This window comes from Erpetoichthys calabaricus, chromosome 7 (genome assembly GCF_900747795.2).
Source record: "Erpetoichthys calabaricus chromosome 7, fErpCal1.3, whole genome shotgun sequence".
NCBI classification, from domain to species: Eukaryota; Metazoa; Chordata; class Cladistia; order Polypteriformes; family Polypteridae; genus Erpetoichthys; species Erpetoichthys calabaricus.
Window position 1 is genome coordinate 7,700,139 of NC_041400.2, and position 25,813 is coordinate 7,725,951.

At 43.1% G+C, this 25,813-nt stretch overlaps 1 protein-coding gene across 1 annotated transcript in view; it reads right to left on the reverse strand.

Moving 5' to 3' along the window:
- tmem38b (transmembrane protein 38B) overlaps positions 1-22,446 on the reverse strand; it is a 44,762-nt gene extending 22,316 nt beyond the window's left edge. Inside the window, exons 1-2 of the mRNA XM_028805057.2 lie at positions 22,123-22,446; positions 1,065-1,221 (exon numbers count right to left, since the gene is read on the reverse strand). Coding sequence (XP_028660890.1) covers positions 1,065-1,221; positions 22,123-22,246 — 281 coding nt within the window. The 5' untranslated portion in view covers positions 22,247-22,446. The remainder of the gene's footprint in view (positions 1-1,064; positions 1,222-22,122) is intronic.
- Positions 22,447-25,813: the final 3,367 nt, after the last annotated feature.

The following is a 25,813-nucleotide window of genomic DNA, read 5'->3' on the forward strand; positions in this document are numbered from 1 at the left end:
GACGTTCGCCCAGAAGGATTTTGGCTTCCTCAAGTACATTTTGGCAAACTCCAGTCTGGCTTTTTTATGTTTCTGTGTCAGCAGTGGGGTCCTCCTGGCTCTCCTGCCATAGTGTTTCATTTTGTTCAGATGTCGACAGATAGTTCGAGCTGACACTGTTGCACCCTGAGTCTGCAGAACAGCTTGAATATGTTTTGAAGTTGATTGGTGCTGTTTATCCACCATTCGGACTATCCTTCGTTGCAGTCCTTTATCAATTTTTCTCTTCCGTCCACGTCCAGGGAGATTAGCTACAGTGCCATGTGTTGTGAACTTCTTGATTATGTTGCGCACAGTGGACAAAGGAACATGAAGATCTCTGGAGATGGACTTGTAGCCTTGAGATTGTTAATATTTTTCCACAATTTGTGTTCTCAAGTCCTCAGACAATTCTCTGCTCTTCTTTCTGTTCTCCATTCTTAGTGTGGCACACTCAGACACACAACAGAAAGGCTGAGTTAACGTTTCTCCATTTTAACTGGCTTCAGGCGTGATTGCAGTATTGCCAGCACCTGTTTCTTACTACAGGTGAGTTCAAACGAGCATCATATGCTTGAAATAAAACGATTTACCCACAATTTTGAAAAGGTGCCAATAATGTTATCCGGACCATTTTTTGGAGTTCTGTGTGACATGATGGCAGATTTGGCTTTTTTTCTCTGTTTTTTTTTGTGTTGTTCCAATGCACATAAAGGAAATAAACATGTGTGTACCAAAACATTTGTAATTGCAATAATTTTCTGGAAGAAATGGTGCATTTTCTGGGAAAATTCCAGGGGTGCCGATAATTTCGGGCATGATTGTAGATGATAAAGTCAGAATAAATTGTTCACCCTTAACCGAACTAAAATTTAAATGGATGGTAACCATTTTAAAGAAGACAAAAATGGATTGAAGAAATTGTGAAGTCAGCAATATGTTGAAGGAATAATAGCATCTTCACACTATTCAGGAATGACTTGTGGTGACCACAATAACCTTTAATCAATTAAGCCTTTTATCAGTTCACAAAGATGAACACTTACCAGATGAATGATGCAAGAAATATATTGGTATTGTTGGAAAGAGGTGCTATTAGTGGCTCAGCCAAAAGAAGACTCGACAGCATGGCGCCACCAAAACAGTAAATCATAGCACTAACCCAGCAAGCAAGGGGACTGCGCTGAGCCACATCAGCAGTTCCTGTAATTGAAGAGCAAAACAAGTTTTGAACATCTCATCAGATCCTAAGTCCAGTAACTAGTTATTTAAGCTATGTATCATCAAAACTAAGAAAATGAGAAATAACCAGATCAATAAAATAAAATTCATGCTTTATAAGTTCTCACAATGCTTTCTTGTCCTATTTCAAATGACAAATTTAGTTAGATTTGAATTGATGAACCAGATGCTTTTGCCTGTAATAATTAAAATTTACGCCTACAGTTCTATGCTTCATCCCAGGGTAAAATAAATCGGTAGAGCGTCTAATTTTAAAGAACCATTGAAACAACGAGATGGTGAAGTGGAGTTAAGTCTGTTTTCTTTCTCCTCTCTGATCTAGTGGATCTTGTTGTTTTGGAAGCAAATAGTTATACAGTAACTATACGGTACATTATCATTCTTTGACAGTTAACCGCTTGTTAATGTTAAACAGGTGTTTAAAAATATTACCTGTTCCACTCCTGGTGCTTCCTGTTTTGCTATATGGTCACGAGACATGGACGCTATGCAGTGACCTGAGATGAAGACTGGACTCCTTCAGTACTGTGTCTCTTTGGAGAATCCTTGGGTCCCGCTGGTTTGACTCTGTGTTGCTCACGAAGTCATGAATGAGGCACATGACTTGCATTGTGAGGGAGCGCCAGTTACAGCACTAAAGCCATGTGGCACGATACCCTGAGGGTGATCCAGCTTATAGGAACCTCATTGTTGAGGACCTGAGCGACTAAACCAGAGCAAGGGGACACCCATGTAACATTTCAGGCGAGTGGGACTGGACTGTGTGTCTGCCCTGGGGGTTGTCAACTGGGTTCCCGAGCGGTTTCGTTGTGTGGTGGGTGCAGCCACACACTATACCAGTGCATGCTCCCCAACCTGACCTGACCTGTTCCACTATCACATAACTTACTTAAAATGCAGTGTTCTCCTTGAAAGCATTATGCAACAAAGTGTTGAAAGAATGACTGGATCAGAAGTTGTACTGATCAAAAACCACACATAAGAAACAACTGTCTTCGTAGGAAACAACTGCAATATCAATAAATCAACTATCGACAAATGTGGCAAATATCACTAAAAGCGCATCTTAATGTTATTTTTCGCGATACTGAATGATCTGAAATCTGACAAGAGAAAGCAGCTTTTCTTTAAAACATTATTCAACATTTTCTAATTTTAGGGATTAAAACTAGAACCTGCAGTACTGTGCAAAAGTTTTAGGCAGGTGTGAAAAAATGCTGTAAACAAAGAATGCTTTGAGAAATATAAATAATGATTGTTTATTGTTATCGATTTACAAAATGCAAAGTGAGCGAACAAAAGAAAAATCTAAATCAAATCAATATTTGGTGTTCCTACCTTTTGCCTTCAAACCAGCATCAATTCTTCTAGGTCCACTTGCACAAAGTCAGGGATTTTGTAGGATTTTAGTCAGGTGTCTGATCAACCAATTCTACCAAACAGGTGCTAATGATCATCAATGTCACACGTAGGTTGAAACACAGTCATTAACTGAAACAGAAACAGCTTCAAACTGGGTGAGGAACAGCCAAACTCTGCTACCAAGGTGAGGTTGTGGAAGACAGTTTCATGTCATGGCAAGATTGAGCACAGCAACAAGACACAAGGTAGTTCTACTGCATTAGCAAGGTCTCTCCCAGACAAAGATTTCAAAGCAGACTGGGGTTTCAAGATGTGCTGTTCAAGCTCTTTTGAAGAAGCACAAAGAAACGGGCAACGTTGAGGATCGTAGACGCAGTGGTCGGCCAAGGAAACTTAGTGCAGCAGATGAAAGACACATCAAGCTTATTACCCTTCGAAATCAGAAGATGTCCAGCAGTGCCATCATCTCAGAACTGGCAGAAACCAGTGGGACCCAGGTACACCCATCTACTGTCCGGAGAAGTCTGGCCAGAAGTGGTCTTCATGGAAGAGTTGCAGCCAAAAAGCCATACCTCCGACGTGGAAACAAGGCCAAGCGACTCAAGTATGCACGAAAACATAGGAACTGGGGTGCAGAAAAATGACAGCAGGTGCTCTGGACTGATGAGTCAAAATTTGAAATATTTGGCTGTAGCAGAAGGCAGTTTGTTCGTCGAAGGGCTGGAGAGCGGTACAATAATGAGTGTCTACAGGCAACAGTGAAGCATGGTGGAGGTTCCTTGAATGTTTGGGGCTGCATTTCTGCAAATGGAGTTGGAGATTTGGTCAGGATTAATGGTGTTCTCAATGCTGAGAAATACAGGCAGATACTTATCCATCATGCAATACCATCAGGGAGGCGTATGATTGGCCCCAAATTTATTCTGCAGCAGGACAACGACCCCAAACATACAGCCAAAGTCATTAAGAACTATCTTCAGCGTAAAGAAAAACAAGAAGTCCTGGAAGTGATGGTATGGCCCCCACAGAGCCCTGATCTCAACATCATCGAGTGTGTCTGGGATTACATGAAGAGACAGAAGAATGTGAGGAAGCCTACATCCACAGAAGATCTATGGTTAGTTCTCCAAGATGTTTGGAACAACCTACCAGCTGAGTTCCTTCAAAAACTGCATGCAAGTGTACCTAGAAGAATTGATGCTGTTTTGAAAGGGTGGTCACACCAAATATTGATTTGATTTAGATTTCTCTTTTGTTCATTCACTGCATTTTGTTGATTGATGAAAATAAATGATAAACACTTCCATTTTTGAAAGCATTCTTTGTTTATAGCATTTTTTCACACCTGCCTAAAACTTTTGCACAGTACTGTACATGCTCAAGCTCTGTTCATGTGGGTTTTTATCCGGGCACTGCGATTCAACCACCCCAACCAGTCAGTCATTATCCAACCCGCTATATTCTAACTACAGGGTCATGGGTGTCTGCTGGAGCCAATTCCAGCCAGCACAGGGTGCAAGGCAGGAACAAATCCCTGGGCAGGGCGCCAGCCCACCGCAAAGGCATACACACACACACACACACACACTAGGGACAGTTTAGGATCGCCAATGCACCTAACCTGCATGTCTTTGGACTGTGGGAGGAAACCCATGCAGACACGGGGAGAACATGCAAACTCCACTCAGGAAGGACCCGGGAAGCGAACCCGGGTCTCCTTACTGTGAGGTTGCAGCACCCATGTAGGTGGTTAATGGGCAAATTTAAAATGGCCACATATGAGCGTGTCTATGTAAGCAGACCTAGAGACGGAATTGCACCTCTGCCCAGGATTGGTTCTGCTGATAGGTCAGTGAGCCTAAATTGGATAAGAATTAAAAAAAAAAAACAACACACACACACCAAAAAAAGATGGACACAAAATTATATTTTAACATATTCGGCTGGTCTACCCTAGTCTTAAGATACACAAAGCAAACAGCAGACACATAACACACATTTTAGACCATAGGCTTGCATTTTCGGCCTCTTATTCAAAGTATTAAAGAAATGCCAGTGAGCTTTGCTGGAAAGTTCTACATTAAAAAAAAAACAAATTCACCTGAGGACTCATACAAATGTCCTGCAGTGGGTTGGCACCCTGCCCGGGATTAGTTCCTGCCTTGTGCCCTGTGTTGGCTGGGATTGGCTCCAGCAGACCCCCGTGACCCTGTGTTCGGATTCAGCGGGTTGGAAAATGGATGGATGGATGGACTCATTCAAATGTTACAGGTGGAATAAAATGTTTACATGCACCCTACTTTAGACAGTTATTACACACATACATGACTGCCTTTAACATAAAGAGAACTTAATAAACTAAAAGCAGTTGTGAGGGATGGCCAGCCAAATATTCCGGCCCACGCCTCCAGGCCACCAGATGGCGCTCTCCCAGCAGCATGGAAGTTCCCCGAATTCCAGCAGGGCCTTATGGACCTTGTAGTTTTTATAAACAGCCCTGTTGGATACCATGGGGACCACCAGGAGCCGCTGTAGGGAGGCTTAAGGAATGCTACGTGCCCTATGACCCTTCCAGGTTGAAGAAAAGGACTTTTAATCTGACCTGGAAGTGATGAAGACTCATGGACTGCAGGGTTGGAACCACTTCCGGGTCAGGGACTATAAAGGACTCTGGGAAACCCCATACGAGTGAGCTGAGCTAGGTGGAAGGGTGGCAACGCGTCTGGGAGAGAAGGATTGGTGATTATTTGTTGATTATTGTATTGTATGAGTAGTGTGGAGTGGAGGGTGCTTTGTGCACGTAATTATTATAAAATAAATAATAACTGTACTTTTATCTGGTGTTTGGAGTGGTACCTGAGGGTTCAAGAGGTCAATAGGGGCCTCTACTGCTACACAGTTTTCAAATTGAAACAGCACACACACACACACACACACGTCAGCCACAATTTCCACAGAAAATAAAACATTCACTACATGCACACAGAAAAGGCAAAACACAAATAGCGCTCGCTTTCCAGGCATGCATTAAACATGACATCAGGAGTCTGACCATTCAGTCTTGAGGGGACTCTTTTCATATGACATACCTTTCCACTTAGAGGAAACTGCCCTGTAACATAATAAAAACAAATTACTGTAATATTTCTGTAACGTAAATGTCTAAAGTTTAGCTATACAAACACAGGACATTAACTGCCAATGAACTGTAAAAGGGTGACATGGTGGCACTTTAGTTAGCACTGTACCCTTACAGATCTAAAATCTTGATTTGAATCCCACACCTGGTATTTTTTGTTTTTGTAACTACACAAATAAAACACACACACAAACACACACATAAATAGATATACACATTCAGGGGCCACTTAAGTAGACCTGCCCATTAATGCAAATACCCTACTGTACCATGTGACTGAAGCTCAACCAAAAATAAAAATGGGCAAGAATCCCAATGTACATACATGCCGATAGATAGATAGATAGATAGATAGATAGATAGATAGATAGATAGATAGATAGATAGATAGATACTTTATTAATCCCAAGGGGAAATTTACATACAGTACATGCATATACACTGTATGTACTACATGGGATGGATGGGCATCCCAACAAGGAGATGGAAAGATACCTTAACCGTATGGGAAGCCCCAAGTGGACAGAAAGGCATCCCGACTGGGTGCATAAGTGGGACATCGGACGAAGCAGCACCCTGTCTATGGCTGGTTTCACCCTTCTGCTCCATGCTGCTCAGATAACCTCAGGCCCTCTGCGACCCTCGACAAGATTAAATGGGTTTGAGAGTATTTTATGCTTTGCAAAAATCTGAGGCATTAGGGAAGAAGCCTCAGGCATAGCATCATAAGTGGGACTATGGTATTTTTTTTATATAAACAAAACCTTCACTGCTCGTTTCCAAGTACCTTACTATACAATAAAGTAAATTCAGAATATCTGGTAATATAAGGTGGTGGGCGGGGTAAAGTGCTGCTCTTCTTTCTCTTCCTTTTTGGATATAATGATACGTAACAGCAAAGGACTTTAAAGCCCTGATAGTATCTGACATTTGCAGGCTACCAAAGGAGGACAAACAATGAGCAGGAGCTGAACAACAAAAGCAGAGATCAACAGAACCAAACAAGGAAAGTCATGCAGCAACGTCCAAAATAGACTGCTGCTCTTTCATACCAGGCAGTATGACAATAAGGCTGTGGCACTGGAAAGAGGAGGTCAAGGTTTTAAATGCAGAACAGCAGTCACTCAACAACATTAATAAAAACATAAAAAAATAAATTAAAAAAAACATTGGATGGATCTGATTATGGATCTGATTATGGATGGTTTGGTAGAAATTGTTCACATTATGCAAGAGACACAAAATATTCAAATAATAATAATAATTCATTTTATTCTAATAGTGACAATTAAAAACAAGCAAACATCACTAAATGATGAACGACTGCAACTGCTTCAGCGTTAGACCCATTAATTAGTCAATAATGGAAAGGCAGAATGGAAATCACAATGAACATAAAAAAAAAAACACAATATCCACATAAAACTGCTTAATTTTTATTAAAATGCATGAACACGCGGGCGGCACGGTGGCGCAGTGGGTAGCGCTGCTGCCTCACAGTTGGGAGATCTGGGGACCTGGGTTCACTTCCCGGGTCCTCCCTGCGTGGAGTTTGCATGTTCTCCCCATGTCTGCGTGGGTTTCCTCCGGGCACTCCGGTTTCCTCCCACAGTCCAAAGACATGCAGGTTAGGTGGATTGGCGATTCTAAATTGGCCCCAGTGTGTGCTTGGTGTGTGGGTGTGTTTGTGTGTGTCCTGCGGTGGGTTGGCACCCTGCCCAGGATTGGTTCCTGCCTTGTGCCCTGTGTTGGCTAGGATTGGCTCCGGCAGACCCCCGTGACCCTGTGTTCGGATTCAGCGGGTTGGAAAATGGATGGATGGATGGATGAACACGCTTACTTTTGTAATTTCTTCACTGACCCCAAAACACAGAAACTGGGTAATAACGACTCACTTAATTACGCTAGGACTCCAATTAAAAACAAAAGTTGGTTGGAAGAAAAACCAGCAACTCCAAGGGGTTTGGGAAGCACTGAACTTGTGTTTCTCAACCTTTCTGGTGTTGCAACCCATTTCCTCCTATTTTAGTGTCTTCGTGACACAATTGGGGGGTCGGGGGTCGGTGGAGGGGTCCCTCTTGGTGAATCGAGCTTGATGGTCAGAGGGTCAGGTTTCTCCTGGTTCAGCTCAGCGCCATTGTGACAGCTTCCCCTTTGGTCAACTGAGCATGCTTGTCAGAGCGTTCCCCTTTGGTGAGTTGAGTGTGATCATCAGAGTGGGACCAAGGGTGGGTCCCCATTGGTGAATTAAACATGATCATTACAGAGTGATCAGAGAGGCCACCCACTTACAACCCACTGTGTCCCACTATTATTGTGAATAATAGCAAATTGTGGCCTACTGGCAGCAAGACCCGACACTCAAATGTTGGTCGGTAGCCAGTGATTGAGAAACACCGACATAATCCACACGAGGCTCACAACAGCCAAAACACATGCATTGTTTGCTAGTATGTTATTAAATACTAGCCGTGTGAGCCTGCGCTGTAAAAAGCCCGGGGTCCTAGAAGCTATTGAAATCGTCAGAAAATCAACTGAAATGTAGAGATCTCAAGTAATTGAAAGGAACTAACTCTGGGCACCTCTCTACTAGGAGGATTCATTTTGCCAATGTGCTCGCCTCACTTTTGTATTAGCGGCGGGAGGAAAAGTAAAAGGGATTCCGCTTTGCCGATGTTAGCGGCTAAGTGACTTTGTCTTTCTTCTGTGGTTTCGTTTTTCTGACATGCTGGCCTCGCTTGTGTTATTAGCGGCTAAGTGAGTTTTCTGTTTCCTCGGAGGTGCAGCCCTTACCCCAACTCCACTTCTCACTTCCAGGCCGGACAGACATTCATTCACACTTCCATGCGTAGACATTTATATATAAGAAATGCTTCCCAAAAAATAAATCAGAGCAGTGTAGACAGAGGAAATGCTTTCCCATGAGATCGAGCTTTTGAATTGAAGAAGCCGACTCTCTCCCTCATTCACTGGTGAAGAGTCCTGTCTTCCGTTCAAAGGTTTGTTTTTCTCACCAAGTCAAGTCGGGGAGCATGCACTGGTACTGTGTGTTGCCGCACGCACTACATGACGAAACAACTCTGTAACGGCTGACCCCTTACCATAGCCGGCAGCTACACTACCACGACCTGTGGCCTGGATAAATTACTGAGGCTAACCTACATATACCAAGCCGTACCTCTAACAAATAATATTTTCCACTCAATCGACGGTGAATCACGAGCACACAAGAGCAGGTATGTCAAATAAGTGAATAAATATAATAAATGAAACACAATAACAAAACAATACTGCACATTCCCCACATAGAAAATATATATTTAACGGCATTCGTAGTCTGAATCACAATCTGATTGTATGGGTGGTTACCTACCAGGTAACGCTTGTGGTTGGTCAGCAAGTCGGCTAACATCCACCACGATGCCCTCAGTTTTGAGAAACAGATCATAGAATGGTTGAAATAGTTTACTGCCAAATAATGCAAAGAGTACGCGACACGTGTTTCGCCCTAACTCTTGGCTCATCAGGCGTACACACTCACTGCACTCCCTCTCGGGAATCGAACCTCGTAGGGGCTTCGCCTCTAGCGCTGACGTCCGAGGTTCGATTCCCGAAAGGGAGTGCAGTAGAGTGTGTACGCCTGATGAGCCCAGCATTAGGGCGAAACATGTGTCGCGTACTCTTTGCATTATTTGACAGTAAACTATTTCAACCATATATATATATATATATATATATATATATATATATATATATATATTATATCCCTCCATCAAAGCAACAACGTGAAAACACCATATATACAATAACAAACCCTCCCTTGCCCCAGTAACATATAACACACACAACACAAATAACAATAATGGATGAATACGGAAATGACAATGATCGTGAACTTGAGTCCGGGTATATTACTGTCCTGAATACAAATGACTGGTCAACAAAGAATGGATGTGTTTGAATCTCCCAGAAAAATGGAACAATCTCACCGTGTTTCCTCGGCGTGTGGTGGATAATGACGTCCAACCCCGGGGTCTCTGGCGATGATTGAACTGAAGTAAATCCGGCAGAATGAAAAACAAACTGGATACAGAGCGCGATGTGAAAAATAGATAGATAGATAGATAGATACTTTATTAATCCCAATGGGAAATTCACATTCTTCAGCAGCAGCATACTGATACAATAAGTAATATTAAATTAAAGAATGATAATAATGCAGGTGAAAAACAGACAATAACTATGTATAATGTTAAATGTTAACGTTTACCCCCCCGGGTGGAATTAAAGAGTCGCATAGTTTGGTTGAGAAACGATCTCCTCAATCTGTCAGTGGAGCAGGACAGTGACAGCAGTCTGTCGCTGAAGCTGCTCCTCTGTCTGGAGATGATACTATTAAGTGGATGCAGTGGATTCTCCATAATTGATAGGAGCCTGCTGAGTGCCCTTCGCTCTGCCACAGATGTTAAACTGTCCAGCTCCATGCCAACAATAGAGCTTGCCTTCCTCACCAGTTTGTCCTGGCGTGAGGCATCTTTCCTCTTTATGCTTTCTCCCCAGCACACCACTGCATAGAAGAGGGCGCTCGCCACAACTGTCTGATAGAACATCTGCAGCATCTTATTGCAGACGTTGAAGGACGCCAGCCTTCTAAGGTAGTATAACCGGCTCTGTCCTTTCTTGCACAGCACATCAGTATTGGCAGTCCAGTCTAATTTATCATCCAGCTTTAAATAGCAGGTAATGGTGGTTCGTTGTCGTTAATTGAAATCTCCGTCTTTCTCCTTTCCTCTCTCTTTTCCCTCCTGATCGTTTAAATTGTAAAGAGCCGGATGTAATTGATTGTGAACAGATGCTTTCCATCTTGGGGATGCGGTCTCTATTCCTCATCCGTCCCCTCTGTATTTACGGGGACAACATTCACTGATGCACACATTATAAACAGCAAACGGGACGATGGAAACAAAACACACTCAGCACATACACTGAAAACACTATTACTATGTAGCCCCGCTACAACTCGGGATCCCGGTTGGCAACCCCCAAGGCAGACAGGCAGTCCAGTCCCACCCTCCGGAAATGACCCTCTATCTGCGAAAGCCAGGTGTTATGTGGGTGGCCCCTTGGCCTAGTCCAGCCATTCAGGTCCCCAACAATGAGGATTCTTACGAGCTGGATCACCCTCGTGGGAAACGTGCCACATGGCCTTAGTGCCGTAACTGACACTCCCTCACAATGCAGATAATGGGCCTCATTTGGGACTCTATGAGCAACCGCTCATTCAACACAAAGCATTGGTTTGACTTTGACTTTTTCTCAGCCATCACTGCGAACTTAACAGGGTAAATAGTGCAAAGCAAAACTGGGGTGGAGTATTCCTTTAAGGCAGCATTAAGTTAGATGAAGGCTGAAAAAACACCAAGACCTACAGGGGTGCAGATTGAAAAGGTGAAAGTAATGGGGAAGGGGAAAGAACAGCAACTGCTGATATTGATGAAAGTGGCATGGGCTGATTGGAGAAAGAATCCCTTTCTGGATTCTGTGAACTATTGTAGGGTTAAGTTAATGCAGGGGTGGGCAGATTCAGTCCTGGAGGGCCGCAGTGGCTGCAGGTTTTTGCTCCAACCCAATTGCTTAATAAGAAGCCCTTATTGCTCAAGTAACACTTCAGCTTCACTTTAGTTGTCTCGCTCGTTAAGATTTTGAACCCTTATTGCTTATTTTAGTCTTAAACAGCTGTATTCTTGATTTTTAATTGCTCCTAATTAGCAATACCATGCAAATAACAAAAAAGAGACCAGCATTTCTCCATTTAGCTTGTTTTCATTTACACCTCTGTGTATTTATCACGCACTATTTGGTTTAAATAAAAAAGGGGAAGGAAAGTGAAGACAAAAAAGTGAAGCACTGAGAATTACTCATCTGTTTTAGACTTCAAATCATTTGTATGATATCCTTAGAAAGGAAAATAAATCTAGGACATGAGAATGACCTGACATGGCAGAGTTAAAGCACTAGCAAGCCATGCAATTAAATAATTGACAAGGATTGGTTTTTAATTAAGCAACTGGGTTGGAACAAAGACCTGCAACCACTGCGGCCCTCCAGGACTGAATCTGCCCACCCCTGAGTTAATGGAAGACTTGAAGAACATGTTAGAAAGAGTTAATAAATGATAGATCACGAGAACTTGTGAGGACAGACAGAGGTGTAGCTAGGGTTTTTCAGCGCCCGGGGACAACTGAAGATTTCGCGCCCCCTCCTGTTTGCCAAAATGCAATGGGGAACATCAATTTGGTGCCCCCTGGATGCTGCGCCCGGGGACAGATGTCCCCCCTTTGCCCCCACCCCTAGCTACACCACAGAGGACAGACCATAAACAGCATATGTTCACTGAAGGGTAAGGAATGGCAGATGTAATTTGTTGTGGGGCAGCCTCATGAGAAGGGAAATAAAAAGCAATTTTAGGCATTTATGGGACTCTTCTGGGTCAACAATAAAAGCCCAGGGATGTAGTGCTCTGGTATCTTAAGGAAGAAGAAAAGGTTCAGGAGAATTTGGTAAGCTTGGTAAAAATGATGTATGAAGGGGTCAGTAACAACAGTGAGTGCAACGCATGGAGACACAAAGTTTAAAGTTGCAAGTAGGCTTCTGCTCTTTCCCCTTCTGGTCGATACACTCAGTGATATCAGATGTTGGATGTTGCCAGATGAAGATTCTAAAAAAAACTATTGCAGAAAAAAGTAACTGAACGGCAAATGGGCTTTGAAAGACAAAGGAGTGAAAGTAAATGCTTGGGGTGGGGGGGGACAGTCATGGTTAGCAGCAGGAGGAAGAAAAAGGATACTGCTAGACAGAGCTGTCTTATTTTTTAAGAAGGTAAGAGACATTCCACTCTTCTGGGAAGGCTTGCCTCAGAATTTTTGGGTGTGTTTTTTGTGTCCTTTCAGCCAAAGTAGCATTCATAAGGTCAGGTACATTTATTAGGGTGTTGAGAAGGTTTGAGGTTAGGCCATTCGAGCTCCTACATGTCTTTACGGACTTGGCTTTGTGCACAGGGACACAGTCATGGTGGAATCGCGAAAAACTGTGGCCACACTGCTGGAAGTGCATAATTCATTGCCAGCTGTAGCATTAACAGTACCCTTCACTGGAACCAAGGGACCTAGCCCAAAAGCATTAATCATCCTCCACCAAACTTGACAGCAGGCACTATGCAGTCAGGAAGGAAGAATTATTTTGGCATCTACCAAACCCACTTATCCATCAGAATGCCACATAGTGAACCATGAAAACTATCATCACTCCAGAAAACATGGAATAATCATCTGCAAAATGTAATTATTTCTGAACTCTTGAACAGAGAAAAACACTCCTTTTAAGGCAAAGGCAAGCTTCTCTTGATTTAGCTAAACTTTAAAAGATTTAAACACAGATTTGAAATGGCAAAGTTGAAAAGGCCACAGGGATCTGTTAGACATTAATATTCCACTGCAAAATTTCTTACTTAATTACTACATTACTACACACAGTAGGAGAATGTAATAAAATGGCCACTGTGTGCATAACTTTTATCGAAGAAAAAATAAAAAACAGAAAGAGAAATACCCAGCAATTTGCAGGAGATTTTAATTAAATTCACTTATTATGCAGTGCTGTTTCTGTTTGTAGGCTACGAGAACCGTACACGTTTACAAATTTAGTTTAACCAACATGCTTTGTAATGGACTGGCACGCCGGCCTTTACTAGTTATGCTACTTATGATAGGCTCAAACTGCAAAAGATGCTAAACTGGCTTTACCAGGTTTGAAAATGGAAAGAATAAATAAACACACACCATTTACAAAACAGAATGTTGAACAACACATGAAACGTCCATAAATAGGGCTTCCCAAAAACAAATAAGTTACGCCCTCTCTGACTCCAATTCAACTGAGAGATCCCAAGCCAGTCTCTTAACATCTCCCCTTTCTGTACCTGTACCAAACAATGCAGATCAAACACTGTAACAATTACAACGCTCACTGTGAATCGTCCAAAAAAAAAAATTAGAGTGCTGTTGGTGCAACACTGTGCCAGGTGTCTAGTAACAGCTAGTGAAGATGAAGTCATCATGCATAGCAGTTATCAACTAAAAACAGCTGGACATAACGTTGTTTTCACATGCAGTTAATCCTGCATTTTCTGAAAAGTAAATTTAATCTGCCCAGTTTTGGGACACAGGGAGCCACTGATTAGTTTAGATCTTCTTCTTCTTTCGGCTGCTCCAGTTAGGGGTTGCCACAGCAGATCATCTTCTTCCATATCTTTCTGTCCTCTCCATCTTGTTCTGTTACACCCATCACCTGCATGTCCTCTCTCACCACATCCATAAACTTTCTCTTAGGCCTTCCTTTTCTCCTCTTACCTATCAGCTCTATCCTTAGCACCCTTCTCCCAGTATACCCAACACCAATTCAACACCATTCAACCTCTGCTCCTTAGGGACAAGTTGACAGAGATGAGAGTAGATTCATACCTGGTGGCATGGATCGTGGACTATCTTACAAACCGACCTCAGTATGTGCATCTCGGGAATTGCAGGTCTGACATTGTCCCCAGCGGCACTCCTGTGTTGCTGACCACTATGCTTTCTCCAGTCCTGTTCAGCCTATATACATCAGACTTCCAATACAACTCAGAGTCCTGCCACGTGCAAATGTTCGCCGACGACACTGCTATCATGGGCTGCATCAGGAGTGGGCAGGAGGAGAAGTATAGGACTTTGTTAAATGGTGCGACTCAAACCACCTACACCTGAACACCAGCAAAACCAAAGAGCTGGTGGTGGATTTTAGGAGACCCAGGCCCCTCCTGGACCCCGTGATTATCAGAGGAGACTGTGTGCAGAGGGTGGAGACCTATAAATACCTGGGAGTGCAGCTGGATGATAAATTGGACTGGACTGCCAATACTGATGCTCTGTGCAAGAGAGGATAGAGCCGACTATACTTCCTTAGAAGGCTGGCGTCCTTCAACATCTGCAATAAGATGCTGCAGATGTTCTATCAGATGGTTGTGGCGAGTGCCTTCTTCTACGCGGTGGTGTGCTGGGGAGGCAGCATTAAGACAAAGGACGCCTCACGCCTGGACAAATTGGTGAGGAAGGCAGGCTCTATTGTAGGCATGGAGCTGGACAGTTTGACATCTGTAGCAGAGCGACAGGCACTGAGCAGACTCCTGTCAATCATGGAGAATCCACTGCATCCACTGAACAGGATCATCTCCAGACAGAGGAGCAGCTTCAGAGACAGACTGCTGTCACCGTCCTGCTCCACTGACAGACTGAGGAGATCGTTCTTCTGCCACACAATGTGACTCTTCAATTCCACCAGGGGGGTAAACGTTAACATTATACAAAGTTATTGTCTGTTATACCTGCATTTTTATCACTCTTTAATTTAATATTGTTTTTTTTATCAGTATGCTGCTGCTGGAGTATGTGAATTTCCCCTTGGGATTAATAAAGTATCTATCTACCCAGCATCTCTCCTCTGCACATGTCCAAACTAACACAATCTCACCTCTCTGACTTTGTCTCCCAACTTGAGCTGACCCTCTAATGTCCTCATCTCTAATCCTATCCATCCTCGTCACACCCAGTGCAAATCTTAGCATCTTTAACTCTGCCACCTCCAGATAAACTGTATTAATCCCAAGGGGAAATTCATATTGCATACACAGCAGAAACATAAAAAAACAAGGGTACATAATCACAGGACAAATAATACACCCAATCACTCAAATCAATAAAGAAATAAATGGTGTATTGTGCAGATACTTCAAAATGAACTTAATGAGAACACTGGGGGGCGGCACGGTGGCGCAGTGGTAGCGTTGCTGCCTCGCAGTAAGGAGACCCAGGTTTGCTTCCCAGGTCCTCCCTGCGTGGAGTTTGCATGTTCTCCCCGTGTCTGTATGGGTTTCCTCCGGGTGCTCCGGTTTCCTCCCACAGTCCAAAGACATGCAGGTTAGGTGGATTGGCGATCCTAAATTGTCCCTAGTGTGTACTTGGTGTGTGGGTGTGTGTGTGTCTTGCAGTGGGTTGGCGCCCTGCCCAGGACTGGTTCCCTGCCTTGCGTCCTGTGTTGGCTGGGATTGGCTCCAGCAGACCCCCCCCCCACCCCCGTGACCCTGTGTTCGGCTTCAGCGGGATGGGAAATGGATGGATAGATGGAGAACATCGGGAGGAAGCATTGAATTGCCTGATAGCAGTGGGCAGAATTGACCCCCCAGAGGCGCTTCTTAGCAAACCATGGTGGAATGAGCCGGTAGCTAGAAGTGGTCCCAACCCCCGTCCAAGATGCTTGCTGATACGTTCAGGAACATGGAGCGCTGCGTTGAAAGGTGTCTGGCACAAAACCGAAACCACTTCCAGCTTCGATTACACATACGTCAAGGTGTATAGTGTATTTTTTGGTTCAGATTGCTTCACCTTAACAGGAGTTACAACAGAATATTCGGGGCCTCTTTCAAGTGAATCTCCCTGTAGTTCTGGCTTTAGTCTTAGTTTTCATGAACCCCAATAACTTTGCACCATTCACTGGTCACTACTATTCGACAGCATTGTAAGGAATTGTGGTTTCCTCATATGACCAAATCAGCATGCTGAGTTTCATTCAATTCTGCGACAACAAGGTCCAAAAGTGTGATGATTTGACATGGAATTACCCACACTTTGGATTCAGAAAGTATTCAGACCACTGGAAGCAAGTATGGAAAAAAGGATGGTGTCAAAATCGGACGCCATCATGAAAAATCCCCTCCCGGAAGTGCTCTTCTGTAGCACTCTTAGCCACAGGCTCATCTGACCATGGTTTGCTAAGAAGTGCCTCTGGGGGTGTCTTTTCTGCCCTCTGCTATCAGGCGATTCAATGCTTCCACCCAATGTACTCATTCAGTTCAATTTGAAATATCTGCACAATACACATTTTATTTCGTTAGCGATTCAGTAATTGGCTGTATTATTTGTCTGATGATTCTGTACCCTTGTTTTTTTATGTTTCTGCTGCCTTGTGCATATGAATTTCCCCTTGGGATTAATACAGTTTATCTAATCCAGGGGTCGGGAACCTATGGCTCACGAGCCAGATGTGGCTCTTTTGATGGCTGCATCTGGCTAGCAGACAAATCTTTAATAAAAAAATAATAATGTTAAAAATATAAAACATTCTCATGTATTTCAATCCATTCATTTCCTACCACTCATGTTCACGGTTGCGGGTGGCTGGATCCAATCACAGCTGTCCTCCGGGACAACACCAAATTTTTATTGGATAATGCGTAACGTACACGAGTCGTTGTGAGGTCAGGAAGTAAACTTCCCTCCTTTTAATCAAGTAGTCAGCTAGCTAATTGCAGAAACCCTTTTATCGAAGAAGATGGCTAAAAGAAAAAAAGATGAGGAGTATCGTACTTTTCAGCAGGAATGGACAGAGGAATTCGCCTTTGTGGAGAGAGCAGGTTCTGCAGTGTGTCTAATATGCAATGATAAAATTGCATCCATGAAACGGTCAAATATAAAGCGGCACTTCGACACACGCCATACTACATTTTCATGGAAATATCTTGCGGGGGACAGCAGGAAGAAAGCATGTCAAGAGCTGCTGTGCAGAGTGCAAGCTAGTCAGCAGCAACTCCATGTTTGGACCCAACAAGGTGACTGGAATTCGGCTAGCTTTGCTGGTGCTTTAGCAATTGTGAGAAACGGAAAGCCATTCACAGATAGGGAGTATGCCAAAACATTCATGCTTGATGTTGCCAATGAACTTTTTGATGACTTTTCGGATAAAGACATGATAATCAAACGAATAAAAGACATGCCTCTGTCGGCAAGAACTGTTCACGATTGTACCATCATGATGGCAAATCAAATTGAGGCAACACAAGTGAAGGACATAAATGCAGCACCATTCTTTTCTCTCGCTTTGAGTCAACAGACGTTTAACGGATGGAAGTCTCAACGCCTGCATGAAGCTTAACCTCACCACGTATCAACCAGACTACAAAGCCATCAGCAAAACCATGCAGCACCAGAAGTTGCATTAATGGAACTTTATTCATCATTGGTTAGCAACAGCATAGCAACGTTATTAAAAAGAATTCAGAGTCTTATTGTACTTTAAAAGTGTTGGTCTTACATAAAATGCACACATTTAATTGTATTTAGTTTTAAACATATTGTATGGCTCTCACGGAATTACATTTTAAAATATGTGGCGTTCATGGCTCTCTCAGCCAAAAAGGTTCCCGACCCCTGATCTAATCTAATCACTGGCTCCCTGTGTCCCAAAACTGGGCAGCTTAAAATTTACTTCTCAGCATGTGCAGGATTAAATGCATATGATAACAACATATGTTTAATTCTTTCGAGTTGATAACCGCTATTAGAACATTAGAACACTCTAGAGGAGAACAGGCCATTCAGCCCAACAAAGCTCACGAGTCCCATCCACTTAGTAAGTCGAGTATTGAAAGTCCCCAACGTCTTACTGTCCACCACACTACTTGGTCGCTTATTCCAAGTGTCTATCGTTCTTTGTGTAAAGAAAAAATTCCTAATGTTTGTGCGGAATTTCCCCTTCCCAAGTTTCCAACTGTGTCCCCGTGTTCTGAATGAACTCATTTTAAAATAACCGTCTCGATCCACTGGACTAATTCCCTTCATAATTTTAAAACACTTCAATCAGGTCTCCTCTTAATCGTCTTTTGCTTAAACTATAAAGGCTCAGCTCTTTTAATCTTTCCTCATAACTTATCCCCTGTAGCCCTTGAATCAGCCGAGTCGCTCTTCTCTGGACCTTCTCTAGTGCTGTTATGTCCTTTTCGTAACCTGGAGACCAAAACTACACCCAGTACAGTGATCCCTCCTCGATCCAGAACACCCCGCAAAAGGTGAAAATCCACAAAGTAAAAAGCATATGTTTAAATGGTTATTTTTATATATTTTAAGCCCTTATAAACTCTCCCACACTCTTATAAACATTTCCCATACAGTTATACAGCATAAACCCTTTATATTCTCTTAGATATTAGGTAAGATTTGTTGAAATTATGTATGAAAACACACCGTTTATATACTACGCACAAACACACATATCGTATATCATTGAGGAGTTTTATTTAATACGTAATGATGCCATAATGGTGTCCTACAGTGGCATAGCTGTTCCCTTCCTTCAACATATCCAAAACTTTTACCTTTTCGGCGATCGTTAGCATCTTCCGTCGGCACTTGGACACGGCCCCTGAAGCAGTAGCAGATCGTTTTGGACACATAACGAAGGGCTTGACTACGCACAAAGATAAACACAAAAGAGCACAAAAGTTACCTCTTTACACAGTGAAACACGCTGATCTGAATGAGATGAGTGCGACGAGATGCTGGCTAACGCAAAGTGGAATCAAATGCTGCTCTCCGTGGCTGAGCCAATCAGCACCCAGGAACTTAACCGCGTGCTCTGATTGGGTAGCTTCTCAGCCATCCGCCAATAGCATCCCTTGTATGAAATCAACTGGGCAAACCAAATGAGGAAGCATGTACCTAAAATAAAAACCCATTGTCCGCAGAAATCCGCAATATACAGTGCATCCGGAAAGTATTCACAGCACATCACTTTCTCCACCTTTTCTTATGTTACAGCCTTATTCCAAAATGGATTAAATTCATTTTTTTCCTCAGAATTCTACACACAACACCCCATAATGACAACGTGAAAAAAGTTTACTTGAGATTTTTGAAAATTTATTAAAAATTGATTGGTGGATTGCTGCAGAGATGGTTGTCCTTCTGGAAGGTTCTCCTCTCTCCACAGAGGACCTCTGGAGCTTTGACAGAGTGACCATCGGGTTCTTGGTCACCTCCCTGACTAAGGCCCTTCTCCTCCGATCGCTCAGTTTAGATGGCCGGCCAGCTCTAGGAAGAGTCCTGGTGGTTTCCAACTTCTTCCACTTACGGATGATGGAGGCCACTGTGCTCATTGGGACCTTCAAAGCAGCAGAAATTTTTCTGTAACCTTCCCCAGATGTGTGCCTCGAGACAATCCTGTCTCAGAGGTCTACAGACAATTCCTTTGACTTCATGCTTGGTTTGTGCTCTGACATGAACTGTCAACTGTGGGACCTTCTATAGACAGGTGTGTGCCTTTCCAAATCATGTCCAGTCAACTGAATTTACCACAGGTGGACTCCAATGAAGCTGCAGAAACATCTCAAGGATGATCAGGGGAAACAGGAGGCACCTGAGCTCAATTTGGAGCTTCATGGCAAAGGCTGTGAATACTTATGTACATGTGCTTTCTCAATGTTTTTATTTTTAATAAATTTGCAGAAACCTCAAGTAAACTTTTTTCACGTTGTCATTATGGGGTGTTGTGTGTAGAATTCTCAGGAAAAAAATTAATTTAATCCATTTTGGAATAAGGCTGTAACATAACAAAATGTGGAAAAAGTGATGCGCTGGGAATACTTTCCGGATGCACTGTATATGCTTACATATAAAATCTACGATAGAGTGAAGCCACGAAAATCGAAGCGCGGTATAGCGAGGGATTACTGTACTCCAGATGTGGCCTCACAAGTGTGTTATAAAGCTTGAGTAGAACCTCCTGTGACTTGTACTGCACACCTCAAGGTGCTATATAACCTGACATTCTGTTTGCCTTCTTTAATGGCTTCTGAACACTGTCCGGAAGTCGATAGCTTAAAGTCCACTACGTACAATAACTCCATCTTCACTAGCCGCTACTAGACAACAGGGATCAAGTGTTTGCCCAATGTTGCACCTGCAGCACTGGAGGATGAATCATTGCGCAAAATAACACAAAGATGCCTCCCCACATATCACTACTTACATGCTTATCCACACCCGGATTATAATCCTGGAATTTTTCAGGATGCTGCCTGCTTCAGAGAGAGTCTGAGATTTGTCTCTTCCACTTCCTTTGCTGCAAAACAGAGTGAACCCAACATGTGTGCTCACGATGCTGACGACACCTGCTCTTCAGGAGTGTGACCGGCAGGATTCAAAGTACTAAAGTCATAGCAGACATTCTGGAAACACAACAATCACCTCCCAACATGACACCTCCTCACAACTTACAACATGGAAAAGATGTCAAATAAGTGATTTGCAGGGAAAAACATCTTTGAAAACACTGGAAAAATGTCTGAAAAACCACATGGAACAAAAGACTTAAAAGCGCTTGATAACTGCCCCAAAGAAAGCCTGAGAAACACTTGAAAAAAAACGATTAAAAAAAACAGCAGAAATTTACAATGCTCAGGAGCGAATGGGCCCCAATTCTAAACTCTACTGCCCACTACCTCAGATGCTGCTCCTGTGGTTTCTGCGGCTACCCATTCGCCTACACTGCTTGCTGTTCTTATGGGCTGGCTGTTCAGGTTTAGGGACTCCTTCTGAGAGTACAACTAGGTGAGGCCCGAACAATGGTTTCAAAACCAGGGGCCCCTTTCCCTCCTAAATCCGCTTCTGAATGGGATGGTTAATTTAAACAAAAAAAAAAAAAAATCAAACAATAATTTAAGAAATGGTGATGCATGGGGTAAATGTGTCACAGGAGATACCACTAAATGAGAAGTTCAACATTGAGCTGATTATCAAAAAGGAAGCATATGCAGTGAACACCATAGCTGTAGACACTCCAAAACCATTTTTACTGTCCCTAAAACATAAATGTGGTCTAATCAGCTGGCTCCTCTTAATGGGATTCAACTCAAGAACCAATATATGCATTTCAAAGGCTGCCAACAGTCAGTACTTGCTTTGCTTTGAGCACATGAAATAATGAGATGTGTCGTTTATAAAATGTCTTTTATGCCTGTGCAGGGCAGATCGTGAAAAGATAAAATCGCGACGAACTGTTGGTTTTGTAACCCAGAAAAAGTAGACTTGTTATTTGGCAGCAGATACAAATTCACGTATACATGAAGGCACGTATGATTATTAATACCTATAAAGACACAGGACACCCCTCTAAGTCGGTTGCTCATCGTCTGCAAATGTGCTTGTGTTAAAACGGACAGTGCGTTGCATAAACATTACACCACTGTCTGCCTGAACAATAGGGGACAAAGCTTGGTTAAAATGCGAGCAATCCATATAATTGTATCATGTCCAAAAAAGACTGACAACTAATGGAGGAAAACGTGCTTTCTTCCGGAAACTTCACTTTTGGGATCGCTCGAGCTACTGCGGAATGTCCGAATTCACGGAAGCGCCCGATCAACAATGCAGGCACAAACTGTCCGAGGAATTTACCGAACAACAAATAAAACGCTGATAAATGACATGGGTACTTACCTGCTTGCTCTTTCAGCGCTAGAACAGATATGATATAGTGAGCGATATCAAACAGCGGGTACATGTTAATCTGCGAGAAACGCAAAGAAAGCTCGTCCAGGTGCATCGCCGAAAGCAGCTCCATCCTCAGCCGGCTCTGGATCCAGGTAGTAGGATTAAATGTCAAAGCACCACTTCACACCAGCTGGGCCAAGCCAAATTACAGCAAGCCGCAAAAGTATCAAATGGCAGCCAGCGAAACAGCTGCGGGTCTCACTGACAAGCCCTTACGAATGTGCTGCTGACGTGACGCTCGTTCCTCTCCGTCCTCCAAACAAGTTTGTCCTTTCGCAGTTTCCGTAGTTGTTCGTTTGGTGGATCGCGTGCTTTATGTTCTATGGAAGGTACGTGCACGAGCTTACTTCTCACTTCTGTTCCACGTCTTCTTAATGTCCTGTGAAAAATGACCAGTGAGATTGTCCTCCTTTCACAGACAAGTTCTGAAATACTGTAAACTTTTAGTTGCACTCCAAACAGTATCCCTATTTTGATCTGAAAACATTAATTAATTTAAGAAATATATCTCCGTTTTCTGTGATTGGCTGGAGAGGAACATTTGGTCTTTTTCTCATCTGTCGGATGAATATGGTTATCTCTTACCCTTAATTTAATTTTGTATAAAATTTATTTTCTCTTGCAACTGTAAGCAACGTGGTAAGCTTATTAGGAGATCCAGCTTTATGATGATTAAAAACACAATGACTTGGATAAATCCCATCATCTTCCACCTTTACTGATTGATGATCAAGATTTTATAAATAAGATTTTGCCAAATAAAATAATGTGTGATCTGTATACAAAGCATTTACATCCTATGCAGTGTCGCCACTGGGGTCCTAAACGGTTCTTCTTGGGCTCCCCAAACTCCCCAACCCACTCCTCCCTGAATCTACTGCATTAGTATTTCTTATAACAGCTTTGATTTGAACAAGTACTACAGTGCATCCGGAAAGTATTCCCAGCGCATCACTTTTTCCACATTTTGTTATGTTACAGCCTTATTCCAAAATGGATTAAATTCATTTTTTTCCTCAGAATTCTACACACAACACCCCATAATGACAACGTGAAAAAAGTTTACTTGAGATTTTTGCACATTTATTAAAAATAAAAAAATTGATAAAGCACATGTCCATAAGTATTCACAGCCTTTGCCATGAAACTCAAAATTGAGCTCAGGTGCCTCCTGTTTCCCCTGATCATCCTTGAGATGTTTCTGCAGCTTCATTGGAGTCCACCTGTGGTAAATTCAGATGACTGGACATGATTTGGAAAGGCACACACCTGTCTATATAAGGTCCCACAGTTGACAGTTCATGTCAGAGCACAAACCAAGCATGAAGTGAAAGAAATTGTCTGTAGACCTCCGAGACAGGATTGTCTCGAGGCACAAATCTGGGGAAGGTTACAGAAAAATTTCTGCTGCTTTGAAGGTCCCAATGAGCACAGTGGCCTCCATCATCCTTAAGTGTAAGAAGTTCGAAACCACCAGGACTCTTCCTAGAGCTGGCCGGCCATCTAAACTGAGCGATCGGGGGAGAAGGGCCTTAGTCAGGGAGGTGACCAAGAACCCGGTGGTCACTCTGTCAGAGCTCCAGTGGTCCTCTGTGGAGAGAGGAGAACATTCCAGAAGGGCAACCATCTCTGCAGCAATCCACCAATCAGGCCTGTATGGTAGAGTGGCCAGACGGAAGCCACTCCTTAGTAAAAGGCACATGGCAGCCTGCCTGGAGTTTGCCAAAAGGAACCTGAAGGACTCTCAGACCATGAGAAAGAAAATTCTTTGGTCTGATGAGACAAAGATTGAACTCTTTGGTGTGAATGCCAGGCGTCACGTTTGGAGGAAACCAGGCACCGCTCATCACCAGGCCAATACCATCCCTACAGTGAAGCATGGTGGTGACAGCATCATGCTGTGGGACTGGGAGACTAGTCAGGATAAAGGGAAAGATGACTGCAGCAACGTACAGAGACATCCTGGATGAAAACCTGCTCCAGAGCGCTCTTGACCTCAGACTGGGGCGACGGTTCATCTTTCAGCAGGACAACGACCCTAAGCACACAGCCAAGATATCAAAGGAGTGGCTTTAGGACAACTCTGTGAATGTCCTTGAGTGGCCCAAACAGAGCCCAGACTTGAATCCGATTGAACATCTCTGGAGAGATCTTAAAATGGCTGTGCACCAACGCTTCCCATCCAACCTGATGGAGCTTGAGAGGTGCTGCAAAGAGGAATGGGCGAAACTGGCCAAGGATAGGTGTGCCAAGCTTGTGGCATCATATTCAAAAAGACCTGAGGCTGGAATTGCTGCCAAAGGGGCATCGACAAAGTATTGAGCAAAGGCTGTGAATACTTATGTACATGGGATTTCTCAGTTTTTTTATTTTTAATAAATTTGCAAAAAACCTCAAGTAAACGTTTTTCACGTTGTCATTATGGGGTGTTGTGTGTAGAATTCTGAGGAAAAAAATGAATTTAATCCATTTTGGAATAAGGCTGTAACATAACATCCATTCATCCATCCATTTTCCAACCCGCTGAATCCGAACACAGGGTCATGGGGGTCTGCTGGAGCCAATCCCAGCCAACACAGGGCACAAGGCAGGAACCAATCCCGGGCAGGGTGCCAACCCACCGCAGGACACACACAAACACACCAAGCACACACTAGGGCCAATTTAGAATCGCCAATCCACCTAACCTGCATGTCTTTGGACTGTGGGAGGAAACCGGAGCGCCCGGAGGAAACCCACACAGACACGGGGAGAACATGCAAACTCCACGCAGGGAGGACCCGGGAAGCAAATCCAGGTCACCAGGTCTCCCAACTGTGAGGCAGCAGCGCTACCCACTGCGCCACCGTGCCGCCCCGTAACATAACAAAATGTGGAAAAAGTGATGCTCTGTGAATACTTTCCAGATGCACTGTATATAAATAAATAATACATAAATTAAAAGCACACATCACAAACATACGTTTAACTATTTGATTTGTTTAATTTATAATTAGTAATAACAATAATAATAATAATAGTCCAGGGCATGAATGTTCTGTTACTCTTTATCTATATATCACCGTTTTGGCAGAAGTAGACTTGTTATAAAAAATGTTGTTTATAGGGTGACCAATTTATCAAAGTCCTAGACTGGGTATAAATGTTGCATCGTGACAGCACTACTCGCAGAAACAGACTTCTGGTGTTTCATTAATTAACTTGTACTGGGGATTTGTTTGCCGTCACTAGCAGCTATTGGAGGTAAAATAGAGGAAAAAATGCAAAGTTGCTCCGGTTTCTTCCCACTGTCCAAAAGTCATGCATGTCGAGTGAATTGTAGTGTGTGTTTGGTAAGAGTGTATGTGTGATCATCCTCCAATGGGCTGGTGCTGTGTCCAGGCTTTGTTCCTGCCTTGCGCCCTATGCTAGTTGACATAAGCTGGGAGAGGCTCCAGGAAACCCCATCCCATACGATCCTGTTCATAACAAAGTGGGTTAGAATATGACTGACTGACTGGCTAAGTTTTTTAGTGGGTAAGAGTAATGAGTCTTGTGATGTTCTGTTCGGTGTAGATCTCTTCACTTGTGGTAATCAATTTTGTACCCTTAGCTTGTAACACTTGTTCCTAAACTATCCCCAGACTGATCTTCATTG